Raw genomic sequence first — 12,543 nt, 5'->3', positions numbered from 1 at the left:
AGCGGCATTAGTGGGAGGTAGCCAAGGGGTAGTGGGTAGGATTGAAGGGATTGCTAACTGCTAATATGATGTGAAATGTGGCAGAACTTGGAATTAACTTGGTAGGTCTGAGCATTGATACCGGAGTTACTCATGACAAAGGCAGTGTGAACTCTGACCCCGGAGGAAGAAGGGTTATTTTCAACAGTCTCTTCAGCTTGAATAGATTGTTGCTGTGTGTGATTAAGGTTTGGCGCATGACGCCTTTCCTCTTCATGGAGCTGACCTAAGGCGGAATATAAGGGGGATGGGAGGGGCGGCTTGGGAAATCAACACCTCCCACCCTCAGGACGGATAACTTGAAGGATCTTCTGCAGCAGAGGCAGGAGTCTGGAGGCTGGGATGGTATCAGAAAGGGCCTCCCTGGGTGTTGGAGGCAGTGAAGACGAAGGGCGAGAATCCATTGGCCGCGCCAGTGCGCCATGGGGGCGATTGGGAGATCTTGTAGACCAACTGTTCGAGCCCGCTTGTCCACTCATTACTCTGGAATCCGAGTCCCAGCAGGGGCGCGGGAAACCGCTGCTCTGAGAAAAGGTACCTCCCCCCAGAAAGAGCGCGGGAAGTCCTGAGTTTTCCCGCCACGCCGAGGGCGTGACCCCTGACGTCAGAGCTCCGCCTCCACAAACTGGCGCCCGGTGGGCTCCGCCCTAAACCAAGATGGCGATACGCGTGGGACCGGAAAGAGTTTATAGATTTCCCGTCTACCCTACCTCTGAGGTGAAGGTGGGACTGCCCTGTGGAGCCCCACCCTTTCCGTTATGTGCCCGCGCGGCGCAATGACGTAACAAGCCCGCCCACTGCTCATGTTGGGTTCCTGAGTTGTGCTGTGTCGACAACGGTAGTGACGCGTATTGCCCGGAGGATGGCGGACGCCGGCGTTCGCCGCGTGGTTCCCAGTGACCTGTATCCCCTAGTGCTCGGCTTCCTGCGCGATAACCAACTCTCAGAGGTGGCCAATAAGTTCGCCAAAGCGACAGGAGCTGTGAGTTCCGGGCTTGTGGCGGGGACCGGGCGGAGATGACCACAAGGCTTCAGGCCTTGACATGCTTAGGTTTCCAGGTGGGGAAGTCTGTGGGGTCCGCCAGTCCAGTGTCTGCAAGGTCTTTACGCCGACCCCTCGGCAGTGACCAGAGAAAGCCTGCGGCCTCGGTCGCCCATCTTCCTCCAGGTCTGACTAGATATCGCTGAGTCTTGTTGCTTTTTTCTTGTGAGCCGTGCAGCGGCGGCAGCGTGGGAGCCTCGTGGCCCCAAGTCACATGGCTGGCAGAGTGCAGCGGGGAGCTAGAGCCTTGTCCACCGAGGACACTGGTTCTTCGGCATCTTCTGGGGGGCTTTTCGTTGGGTGAGGCAAACCGCAATTTGACCTTAGCCTCAGTCACATTTACTGGGAGTCAAAAGCAAGTGAAATTGCTTTAGAATGAAGGTTGGGATTTTCGTTAGTAAAGAAGAAAATGAATGAAAGTAGAAGCAGAGTTTTGTTTTGAGTTACACTGAGAATTGAGCGTCATAAACAGCCCTACCAAGTAGGCATAGTAGTGGGCTTGGAGCTTTGGTTAATTAAATCAAACAAACCTAGGTTTCGGACCAGGCTCTGCCACTTTTAGATACGTGACCCGGGCAGTTTATTTAATCTTTCTGAGTCTTTCTACAGGGATGTCATCATCCATTTTATAGGATTTTTGTGAGTTTCAGTAAGATGATGTGTAAGAGTAGCAATCTCAGTGCTGGTACAGAGGAATCTTGTAAAAGTGAAAGCTGTACCATAGTTACGGCAATTTAGGCTGCTCCAAACACATGTAAGAGTAAGAGAACCTGGAATGTGAAAGGTTTGTAACCTACATCAACGGACATTCCTGCATGGGAAGACACCTTGAGAGAGGAGAGAGTGGGGGTCTTCTGCAGGGATGATAGCATGACTAGGAAGGATGGCTTGCACTTTTAGCAGAATCAGGCTGCAAAAGCAAAGAATCAGATCAGCCTCAGAACTTCCTTAAGCTGGGACAGGCTGCCATGTGATCTAACTGCTTTCTTAATGAAACTGTTGAGAGTTGACTGTTAAGGAGACTGCAGAGAGTGCTTTCACAGTGGACTGGATGGAATTGGACATTTCAGAGTTAGGGTTCTTTTTTTTTTTTTTTTTTTTTGAGACGGAGTCTCTGTTGCCCAGGCTGGAGTGCAATGGTGCGATCTCGGCTCATTGTAACCTCCCTCCCAAATTCAAGTGATTATCCTGCGGCAGCCTCCCGAGTAGCTGGGATTACACGTGCGCACCACCACGCCCGGCTAAGTTTTGTATTTTTAGTAGAAACGAGGTTTCACCGTGTTGGCGAGGCTGGTCTTGAACTCCTGACCTCAAGAAATCCACCCGCCTCAGCCTCTCAAAGTGCTGGGATTACAGGCGCGAGCCACCGTGCCCAGCCTCAGAATTAGGATTCTGAAATGGTTTTATGTAAGAAAAGCTAATCTTTGTGAAGAGCTTACTAAGGGTCAGATGCTAAGCCCTTTACGTGCATTTAATTTTTTTTTTTTTTTTGAGGCGGAGTCTGGCTTTGTCGCCCAGGCTGGAGTGCAGTGGCACGATCTCAGCTCACTGCAACCTCTGCCTCCCAGGCTGAAGTGATTCTCCTTCCTCAGCTTCCCAAGTAGCTGGGACTACAGGTGTGCCCCACCATGCCCGGCTAATTTTTTTTTTTTTTTTTTGTATTTTTAGTAGAGACAGGGTTTCGCCATGTTGGCCAGGCTGCTCTTGAACTCCTGACCTCAAGAAATCTACTGCCTCAGCCTCCCAAAGTGCTGGGATTACAGGTGTGAGCCACCGCACCCAGCCAACATGCATTATGTCTTGTCCTCTCAATAACTTAATGTGATGTGTAGTATTATCTCCATTTTGTAGAAAAGAAAATAATCTCAGGGAGATTAGGTAATTTGTCCAAAGGTGAGTTCCCATCTGTACTGACTCTGATCCTTTACTCTTTTTTGGACCACAGAGTCTCACTGTTGCCCAGGCGGGAGTGCAGCGGTGCAATCTCGGCTCACTGCAACTTTCGCCTCCCAGGTTCAAGCGATTCTTGTGCCTCAGCCCGTGCCTCAGCCTCCCGAATAGCTGGGATTACAGGCGCCTGCCTCCATGCCCAGCTAATGTTCGTATCTTTAGTAGAGATAGGGTTTCACCATACCAGCCAGGCTGGTCTCAAATTCCTGATCAGGTGATCCGCCCACCTCAGCCTCCTAAAGTGTTGGGATTACAGGCCCGTGAGCCACTGCACCTGGCCTGATCCTGTACTCTTCTGTGTATTGTTTTGTGTTTGGTTGTTTCTTTTAGAGGGTCTCACTCTGTTGCCCAGGCTGGAGTACAGTGATGCAATCATAGCTCGCTGTAGCGTTGAACTCCTGGGCTCAGGCAATCCTCCTGCCTCAGTCACTGGAGTAGCTAGGACTACAGACATGCGCCACTACACCTGGCTAATTTTTTTTTTTTTTGAGGCAAGAGTTTCGCTCTTGTTGCCCAGGCTGGAGTGCAATAGTGCAATTTCGGCTTACCACAACCTTCACCTCCCGGGTTCAAGCGATTCTCCTGTCTTAGCCTCCTGAGTAGCTGGGATTATTACAGGCATGCGCCACCATGCCCAGCTAATTTTGTATGTTTAGTAGAGACGGAGTTTCTCCATGTTGGTCAGGCTGGTCTCGAACTCCCGATCTCAGATGAACCACCCGCCTCAGCCTCACAAAGTGTTGGGATTACAGGTGTTTAGCCACCACAGGCCGAGCCACCACAATGCCATTGCAATCCAACCTGGGCGACCAAGAGCGAAATTCTGTCTCAAAAAAAAGAAAGAGATGGAGGTCTCACTGTCTTGCCCAGGCTGATCCTGAACTCCTGTCCTTAAGTGATCCTCCTGCCTTGGCCTGCCAAAGTGTTAGTGTACCTGCGCCCGGCCTGAATGCATTTTTTTTTTTTTTTTGAGACTTACTCTGTTGCCTAGGCTGGAGTACAATGGTGTGATACTGGCTCACTGCAACCTCAGCCTCCTGGGTTAAAGCGATTCTCCTGCCTCAGCCTCCTGAGTAGCTGGGATTACAGGTGTGCGCCACCACACCCAGTTAATTTTTTGTGTTTTTGGTAGAGACGGGGTTTCACCATGTTGGCCAGGCTGGTCTCAAACTCCTGACCTCGTGATCTGCCTACCTCGACCTCCCAAAGTGCTGGGATTACAGCAGACCTGAGCCACCGTGCCTGGCACCTAATGCAGTTCTTTACATTCAATACAGTACTTACCAGTCTTGTTTCTTTCTTTTTTTTTTTTTTTTTTTTGAGACAGTCTTGGTCTGTCACCCAGGCTGGAGTGCAGTGGCGCGATCTCAGCTCACTGCACCCTCCTCCTCTGGGGTTCAAGCGATTCTCCTGCCTTAGCTTCCCAAGTACCTGGGATTACAGGCACCTGCCACCACACCCAGCTGAGACAGGGTTTCTCCATGTTGGCCAGGCTGGTCTTGAACTTCTGCCCTCAGGCGATCTGCCCGCCTTGGCCTCCCAGAGTGTTGGGATTATAGGCGTGAGCCACCACATCCGGCCTGGAGGCTTATTTCTAATGATTTGGTATTATAATCCACATTGCAGGAAAAACCTTGTATTAGTGTTTGTACCCTCAAGTAATGGATAAGATTACATTCTTAGATAGTACATTGCTAGAATAAAGAGAGACACTTTTTTTTTTGGCAGGGGGGTAGAGATGGGGGTCTTGCTATATTGCTCGGGCTGGTCTTGAACTCCTGGCATCCAGTGATCCTCCTGTCTCAGCCTCCCAAAGTGCTCAGATAACATGAGATAACAGGCATAAGCCACTGTGCCTAGTCAAAAGTGGTATCTTTTTTTTTTTGAAATGGAGCCTTGCTCTTGTTGCCCAGGCTGGAGTGCAGTGGCGTGATCTCCTAGGTTCAAGTGATTCTCCTGTTTCAGCCTCCTAGGTTCAAGCGATTCTCCTGCTTCAGCCTCCCAAGTAGCTGGGATTACAGACGTGTGCCATCACGCTGGGCTAATTTTTGTTTTAGTAGAGATGGGGTTTTACCATGTTGGCCAGGCTGGTCTTGAACTCCTGACCTCTTGATCTGCCTGCCTCCGCCTTCCAAAGTGCTAGGATTACAAGCATGAGCCACCGTGACTGGCTGATTTTTTTTTTTTTTAGGACTTTGATCAATATGGATTGGCGGGCAGGGGGTTAGATGGTTAGATGGTGCCACAAACATAGGAGTAGCCCGTTTTTTATAGCAGAAATTGGGACATCCACAAATAGAATATTTTTCTCCTGATTTATGCACGTAGCAAAAGTTTTATGAAGATGTAACATTTATACCAAATTTAGTAATTATGTATATAACAGGCCACATTTAATGAAAGCATAACCAGGATAAAATAATTTCCTTACCCAGCTCTTTTTCTTCTACAGACACAGCAGGATGCCAATGCCTCTTCCCTCTTAGACATCTATAGCTTCTGGCTCAAGTAAGCCTTTCCTGTTCCATTTTGGCTATTTTCTCCCCCAAGATGGGCTGGGTTATGTTTCTTGGTTTGGGAAGATTCCAGTCTCCTAGAAATTGGTCTAATCTACCTCAGCAGGTCTGCGAAGGTCCCAGAGCGAAAGTTACAGGCAAATGGACCAATGGCCAAGAAAGCTAAGAAGAAGGCCTCATCCAGTGACAGTAGTGAGGACAGCAGTGAGGAGGAGGAGGAAGTTCAAGGGCCTCCAGCAAAGAAGCCTGGTAAGGCAGAGTAGCGGGTGGGCTTGGTGGTGCCAGGAAAAGAATTTACAGCCTGCTTGTTTTACATGGCTGATTCTTACTGGGACCTGTGTTTTTGTTCAGCTGTACCTGCCAAGCGAGTCAGTCTGCCTCCTGGGAAGGCTGCAGCCAAAGCATCAGAGAGCAGCAGCAGTGAAGAGTCCAGTGATGATGATGAGGAGGAGGACCAAAAGAAGCAGCCTGTCCAGGTTTGCAGCTTTGGGAAGAAAAAGGGGTTTAAGGATTGGAAAGGAAGAAACCTAAAATCTTGGCCTCTAGCTTGTAACCAAGGGGTGATGGCGGCAATACAATAGGTGATTATGAGGAAGAAAATCTGGGGATTTTCAGGGAGCTGGTAAAAGTATGAGGTCTGGAAGGGATGTGTGAGGTTGAGGTCAGGCTCAGAATCTAGAGGAAATTAAATCCATTCTGCTTGAGGAGTTTGGGTTCTTCTGGGACACTATTCAGGGCTCCAAGAATAAGAGAGAGTGTTTTCTTGGGAGCTTCGGCAGGATATGGCAGGAACAGGGCCAATGTATCAAGTGGCTGAACTTTGTTGTTTCTTAAGAGTTTTTTGCCCTTTCCATATCCTGTCCTTAGCTTTCTCTTGCTCTTACTGCTCCATTAGGCCCCTAAAAATAAAAGAGACCTAGGATGCCCTTTGGGTACCCGGAAGCTTTTGCTGATTTTTCTCCTTGTGTCTTTTCTAACAGAAGGGAGTTAAGCCCCAAGCCAAGGCAGCCAAAGCTCCTCCTAAGAAGGCCAAGAGCTCTGACTCTGATTCTGACTCAAGCTCCGAGGATGAGCCACCAAAGAACCAGAAGCCAAAGAGAACACCTGTGGCAGTTAAAGCTCAGACTAAAACCCCTCCCAAACCAGGTACTGTTTCTGTTCCCAAGAGGCTGGGCTGGGGACCAGATTGCTCTGGGAACTGGAGTTAAAATTGCTGATTTGGCACAGGGGTGAAATGGTACTGTTTGTTGAACTGGAGGTATTGATTACTGGTCTTTTAATTTTAAAGGTTTTACTAATAAATAACAAGATTTCATAGGAGCTAGTAAATAGAGAAAGTTATTGCAGCAAGGAAAAATGTGTATTTTTTTAAATGGTATCCATTTGGTATTCTTCTGTGAAATTTCATAGACATTTTATGTTTTCACACATCCCATTCCACTGTAACCACTTAAATATCTATTTGTTGTGCTTTTCACTGCCATATTTACTCTTCTACGTTCATTCTATGAGACAAATGAGAATTTTTCTTTTTTTTCTGTAACTTGTGATGAGGGTTAGATTATTTCTTTGAATGGAGGTTGAAGTGAAAGATTTTAGAGGGCATATTGAGATTATTTATGTCATCTTTTCTAAGAAGACAGTTTTATTCCTGCCATGGCATAGGAAAGGTATCCTTTGATGTGGTAAACCATGGCTGGCATTCTCCTTGATGGCTGCTCTAAAGTTGAAAGAACTGGTGGACTCCTGGCCAGGCACAGTGGCTCACACCTATAATCCCAGCACTTTGGGAGGCTGAGGCAGGTGGATTGCTTGAGGTCAGGAGTTCAAGACCGGCCTGGCCAACATGGCAAAACGCTGTCTCTACTAAAAATATAAAAATTAGCTGGGCATGGTGGTGGACACCTGTAATCCCAGCTACTCCAGAGGCTGAGGCGGGAGAGTTGCCTGAAGCACTGCACACTAGCCTGTGCAACAGAGCCAGAATCCATCTCCAAAAAAAAAAAAAAAAAAGAAATTGGTGGACTCCTAAGTTCTCTGCTCATAGGAAGGAGGCTTTTCATGGTCCTGACTTGCCCTAATACTCCTTACTCTTTCTTTTTCTTGGGTATTCCAGCTCGAGCAGCACCTAAAGTAGCCAATGGTAAACCAGCCAGTAGCAGCAGCAGCAGCAGCAGCAGCAGTAGCAGTGATGACTCAGAGGAGGAGAAGACAGCAGCCACCCCCAAGAAGGTCTGGGCCATAACTTCTATCAGGGAAGAGGTGACCAGGGTGGGATGTGTGTGTGTCTCCGTTCCCTGGCAGGATTGGTTGGGTCAGCATTTTCCTGTGGTAATCAATTTTCTTTCTAATGCAGACTGTACCTAAAAAGCAAGTTGTGATCAAGGCCCCAGTGAAAGCAGCTGCCACCCCTACCCAGAAGAGTTCCAGCAGTGAGGATTCCTCCAGTGAGGAGGAAGAGGAGCAAAAAAAACCCATGAAAAATAAACCAGGTGACTGGACATGAGGAGCGAAGCTGTATGACTATGGTTGGGGCCCAGCTGCAGTAACCACATGGACCTCTCCATAGAGCTGCTTGAGCGTCCTCAAGACATGACAGCTAGCTTCTCCCAGCACTAGTGATCCGGGAAAGCAAGGAGAAATCTCACAGTGCCTTGTATAATCTAGACTCAGAAGTGACACCATGTTTTGTTAGAACTGAGTCATTGATTCTGGCCCATACTCAAGTGAGGGGGAATTAAGCTTCATTTCTAGAAGAAAGTAGGATCAAAAAAAGTTGTAGACATATCTTAAAACCATCACACTATCCTTTTTAAACAGGTCCCTACAGTTCAGTCCCCCCGCCTTCTGCTCCCCCACCAAAGAAGTCTCTGGGAACCCAGCCTCCCAAGAAGGCTGTGGAGAAGCAGCAGCCTGTGGAAAGCAGTGAAGACAGCAGTGATGAGTCTGGTGAGTCAGAGGGATGCAGCCTCCCCTCAGCATGGGTCTGGAGGAGGGGATGAGGAATTAAGGGAGAGAGAAAGCCTTCCATCCTTCCAGTGCTTTTTGCTTAAAGCAAGACAGAGCTAAGGCTCTGTGTGTGTCTTTGCATTCTTTTTATTGCTGTCCTGGTTGGGTTGGGACTCTGGACCCAGCATAATGCTACAGGTTCTCCTCAGATTCAAGTTCTGAAGAAGAGAAGAAACCCCCAACTAAGGCAGTCATCTCTAAAGCAACCACTAAACCACCTCCAGCAAAGAAAGCAGCAGAGAGCTCTTCAGACAGCTCAGGTAAGGCATATGGAGGCCCTCAGTTCAGTGAGATGCGCAGGCAGCTGCTAAGGGCTCCCCTGAATCTGATTTGGGGAGCTGTTGATTCCATCCCTTCTGTGTCTAGACTCTGACAGCTCTGAGGATGATGAAGCTCCTTCTAAGCCAGGTGGTACCACCAAGAATTCTTCAAATAAGCCAGCTGTCACCACCAAGTCACCTGCAGCGAAGCCAGCTGCAGCCCCCAAGCAACCTGTGGGTGGTGGCCAGAAGCTTCCGACGAGAAAGGCTGACAGCAGCTCCAGTGAGGAAGAGAGCAGCTCCAGTGAGGAGGATAAGACAAAGAAGATGGTGGCCACCACTAAGCCCAAGGCGACTGCCAAAGCAGCTCCACCTCTGCCTGCCAAGCAGGCTCCTCAGGGTAGTAGGGACAGCAGCTCTGATTCAGACAGCTCCAGCAGTGAGGAGGAGGAAGAGAAGACATCTAAGTCTACAGTTAAGAAGCCACAGAAGGTAGCAGGAGGTGTAGCCCCTTCCAAGCCAGCCTCTGCAAAGAAAGGAAAGGCTGAGAGCAGCAGCAGTTCTTCCTCTGATGACTCCAGTGAGGAGGAGGAAGAGAAGCCCAAGGGCAAGGGCTCTCCAAGACCACAAGTCCCCAAGGCCAATGGCATCTCTGCACTGACTGCCCAGAATGGAAAAGCAGCTAAGAACAGCGAGGAGGAGGAAGAAGAAAAGAAAAAGGCAGCAGTGGTAGTTTCCAAATCAGGTCTGTACCCAATGAACATGCCCTCTGGGTTTTGTCCCCCCAAATCAGGATGGGATATACTCTTTGAGAGTGGGGTAGTGAGAGGAGGCCCACCACTGGGCTTCCAGTTGTGGAAACTGGGAGGAAGAACAGGAAACTGGTCTCCGTTTTTTTTTTTTTTTAATTAGAGTCTCACTGTATCACCCAGGCCGGGGTGCAATGGCATGATCACAGCTTGTGCAGCCTTAACCTCATGGACTCAGGTGATCTTTCCACCTCAGCCTCCGGAGTAGCCAGGACTACAAGCATGCACCACCATGTCTGGCTCATTTTTTAACTTTTTATAGAGACAAAATCTCACAGTATTTCCCAGGCTGATCTGAATTTCCTGGGCTCAAGCGATCCTCCTACCTTGGCCTCCCAAAATGCTGGGGTTACAGTTGTGAGCCACTGCACTCGGCCTGAGTCTGCCTTTTTGTTTTGTAGGTTCATTAAAGAAGCGGAAGCAGAATGAGGCTGCCAAGGAGGCAGAGACTCCTCAGGCCAAGAAGATAAAGCTTCAGACCCCTAACACATTTCCAAAAAGGAAGAAAGTAAGTTGTCTCACTTTCCTCTCAGGAGCCAGCTCTTTAAAAGTAGAAAAATCTAGGATCATCTGGACAGCTCTGCCTGGCGTGACCTGGCACATGTGCCCATGTGTATCACTCAGGAGAGCTGTTACATGACCACTCTGTCTTTAATTTCCTACTTCATTCTTCTGTAGGGAGAAAAAAGGGCATCATCCCCATTCCGAAGGGTCAGGGAGGAGGAAATTGAGGTGGATTCACGAGTTGCAGACAACTCCTTTGATGCCAAGGTGAGAGAGAGATCTGTGCCATTCTTGGGAGGGAGGATGGGTAGAGTCAGAGAGGACAGCTCTTGGTTCAGGTTGGTGGGAATCTTCTCTGGGTTCAGGTTTCCTTGAGCAGGGAGTAGAAAGAATAAAGTGACAGGGCCCCAGCATGGTCCTCCTCTGTTAATCCCCCTCTCTACTTACCAGCGAGGTGCAGCCGGAGACTGGGGAGAGCGAGCCAATCAGGTTTTGAAGTTCACCAAAGGCAAGTCCTTCCGGCATGAGAAAACCAAGAAGAAGCGCGGCAGCTACCGGGGAGGCTCAATCTCTGTCCAGGTCAATTCTATTAAGTTTGACAGCGAGTGACCTGAGGCTATCTTTGGTGAAGCAAGGGTGATGATTGGAGACTACTTACTTTCTCCAGTGGACCTGGGAACCCTCAGCTCTCTAGGTGAGGGTCTTGATGAGGACAGAAGTTTAGAGTAGGTAACATCCTCTCTGGTCCTTTTCTGTGTTCCTAGTTTTGTACAGACTTGTTTTTGAGTGTTGAGTAGCAGGAACAAAATAAGGGAATGTTATTTTTTAAGAAAATTCATTTTCATTGTTGTCTCTTTCCTTTCCTGTGAAAGTCCTCATACTGAGAAATTTGTATATTTTATATTAAATCACTTACTATTGATTTTTGTTGTGATTTTCAAAGGTGGATTCCCACAGATAAAATCTTGGCTATTGCCCTAAATATAGTAAAGGGTCACATGTGTGACTTTTTATAATAAGAAGAAAATTCTGCCTTTGTGAGGGCACATGTCCAAATTTCATCCTTCCTTCCCTCAAAACCCTAGAGAGGGGCATTAAAGAATTGTTGATGTATATGCAATGTCTGTTAAGCATGCACTATGTATTTCATCCTCATTTATTGGGTCTGGGACTGAAGTTTTTAGCCAGCATGGACCTAACCTACGTTTTGGGATAAAATTCACTGTTTTGTTACAGGCAAAATTCTGGTGTGGTGTGAATGCCGTGGGTCATTCTGAATATATTTTTTTCTGTAATTTTATCATTACATGATGTTTGCAATACGTGCTTTGTTTTTTTAATTTGAAAGCAAACTTTTCTACTGTTGAAAGACATTTTTTGACAACTTGACCCTTCCTAGTATTGAGTACTAAGTTGAGGACTCCATCTTCTCTTTTTCTACACTATAGAGAACAAAATGACATTAGTTTGAAAAATACATATCACTTGGTATCACTGTCTTGGTTGCAGTGGTGATACAGAATTGGCTTCATTAATTCCTACATGGTTGAGAATCACTGATCAAGAAAGTAGGAAAAAAAAACGTTAAAACCTCAATCCTCAGTAGGAAGGTAGATTACATTAGGTGAAATTATAGGTAATCTATGTATGTGCTAATGGGGTTGAAAAGAAACTTACAGAGCATATTACCTGATAAACTTGAGTGGGTTTGGGAGAACAAACTAATAGGATTATTGTGTCTCGTAGTTGGTACCTGGGAGCAATTGACATGCCCCCTTCAGAACCTTAACTGTTAGTAACAGTGGCTGTAACAACACAAACTAGTGACCAGAGCTACAGCTCTTAGGCCAAGCTGGCCTGACGGTATGACTGCAGGAAGTGACTGAGCAGTATTGGTACTCAGCCAGACCAAGACGGAGAGGGAAGAGTCCACAGCTTTCTGGAGGCTAAGGCATTCCGGTGGTAGGAAAGTGTGCCCCAAGCCTTCATGGATGAGTTATAGGTCTTAAGATTAGTCTCCTCTTGTTTGGATTCCATACTTGCTAAATAACCTGATAATAACCTGGTTTTCCATGTAACTGCCTCTAGGAAGAAAATGTACTGTTCATGCTGACACAGATATTTCAGTCTGCATGGTAAAAGTTCTACATCTTACCACAAAATAATAAACTGGCTGGTTTATAATGTGTCTTGGGAGTTTTATTATTGTGAATCTAAACCCCTTCCACCCCCTACTCAAACCAGAACAACTTTGGTGCCAGTTATAGGACTGGGGTCCAGACCTGTGATTTCACTGCAGAGGCCTTTTGGCAGCAGCTTGCAGGGTTTTCCTGGCCACAGCTTGTCTCACGGTGCCTTTTCCAGGCTATATTCTAGCCTATGCATAGTCCAAATTGGGGGTTGGCAAAATGGCC

The 12,543-nt window shown here is 47.6% G+C and overlaps 1 protein-coding gene across 2 annotated transcripts; it reads left to right on the top strand.

Moving 5' to 3' along the window:
• Positions 1-751: 751 nt before the first annotated feature.
• On the top strand, positions 752-12,317 carry NOLC1 (nucleolar and coiled-body phosphoprotein 1). 2 transcript variants are annotated; one of them, XM_032179337.2, is made up of 13 exons: positions 752-1,021; positions 5,484-5,539; positions 5,654-5,796; positions 5,899-6,023; positions 6,528-6,693; positions 7,664-7,779; positions 7,904-8,039; positions 8,368-8,496; positions 8,706-8,816; positions 8,923-9,561; positions 10,027-10,133; positions 10,304-10,396; positions 10,580-12,317. In XM_032179337.2, exons 1-13 carry the CDS (start codon positions 902-904, stop codon positions 10,736-10,738), a joined length of 2,100 nt encoding a protein of 699 aa, XP_032035228.1. In that variant the 5' UTR covers positions 752-901; the 3' UTR covers positions 10,739-12,317. The 2 variants fall into 2 exon arrangements, with proteins under 2 accessions (XP_032035228.1, XP_032035226.1); XM_032179335.2 differs by having other exon boundaries at positions 5,651-5,796.
• Positions 12,318-12,543: the final 226 nt, after the last annotated feature.

This window comes from Hylobates moloch, unplaced genomic scaffold (assembly GCF_009828535.3).
Source record: "Hylobates moloch isolate HMO894 unplaced genomic scaffold, HMol_V3 SCAFFOLD_3, whole genome shotgun sequence".
Taxonomy (NCBI): domain Eukaryota; kingdom Metazoa; phylum Chordata; class Mammalia; order Primates; family Hylobatidae; genus Hylobates; species Hylobates moloch.
The sequence above is the reverse complement of the archived record's forward strand: the minus strand, read 5'-3'. Positions and strand labels throughout refer to the sequence as shown.

What these genes read in the sequence shown, in the direction of transcription:
- NOLC1 (XM_032179335.2), top strand. Translation starts at nt 902, where the DNA reads ATGGCGGACGCCGGCGTTCGCCGCGTGGTTCCCAGTGACCTGTATCCC. An exon ending in GAGCTCTTCAGACAGCTCAG is followed by an intron (nt 8,817 to 8,922) that starts GTAAGGCATATG and finishes TTCTGTGTCTAG; the next exon opens with ACTCTGACAGCTCTGAGGAT. An exon ending in CATTTCCAAAAAGGAAGAAA is followed by an intron (nt 10,134 to 10,303) that starts GTAAGTTGTCTC and finishes ATTCTTCTGTAG; the next exon opens with GGAGAAAAAAGGGCATCATC.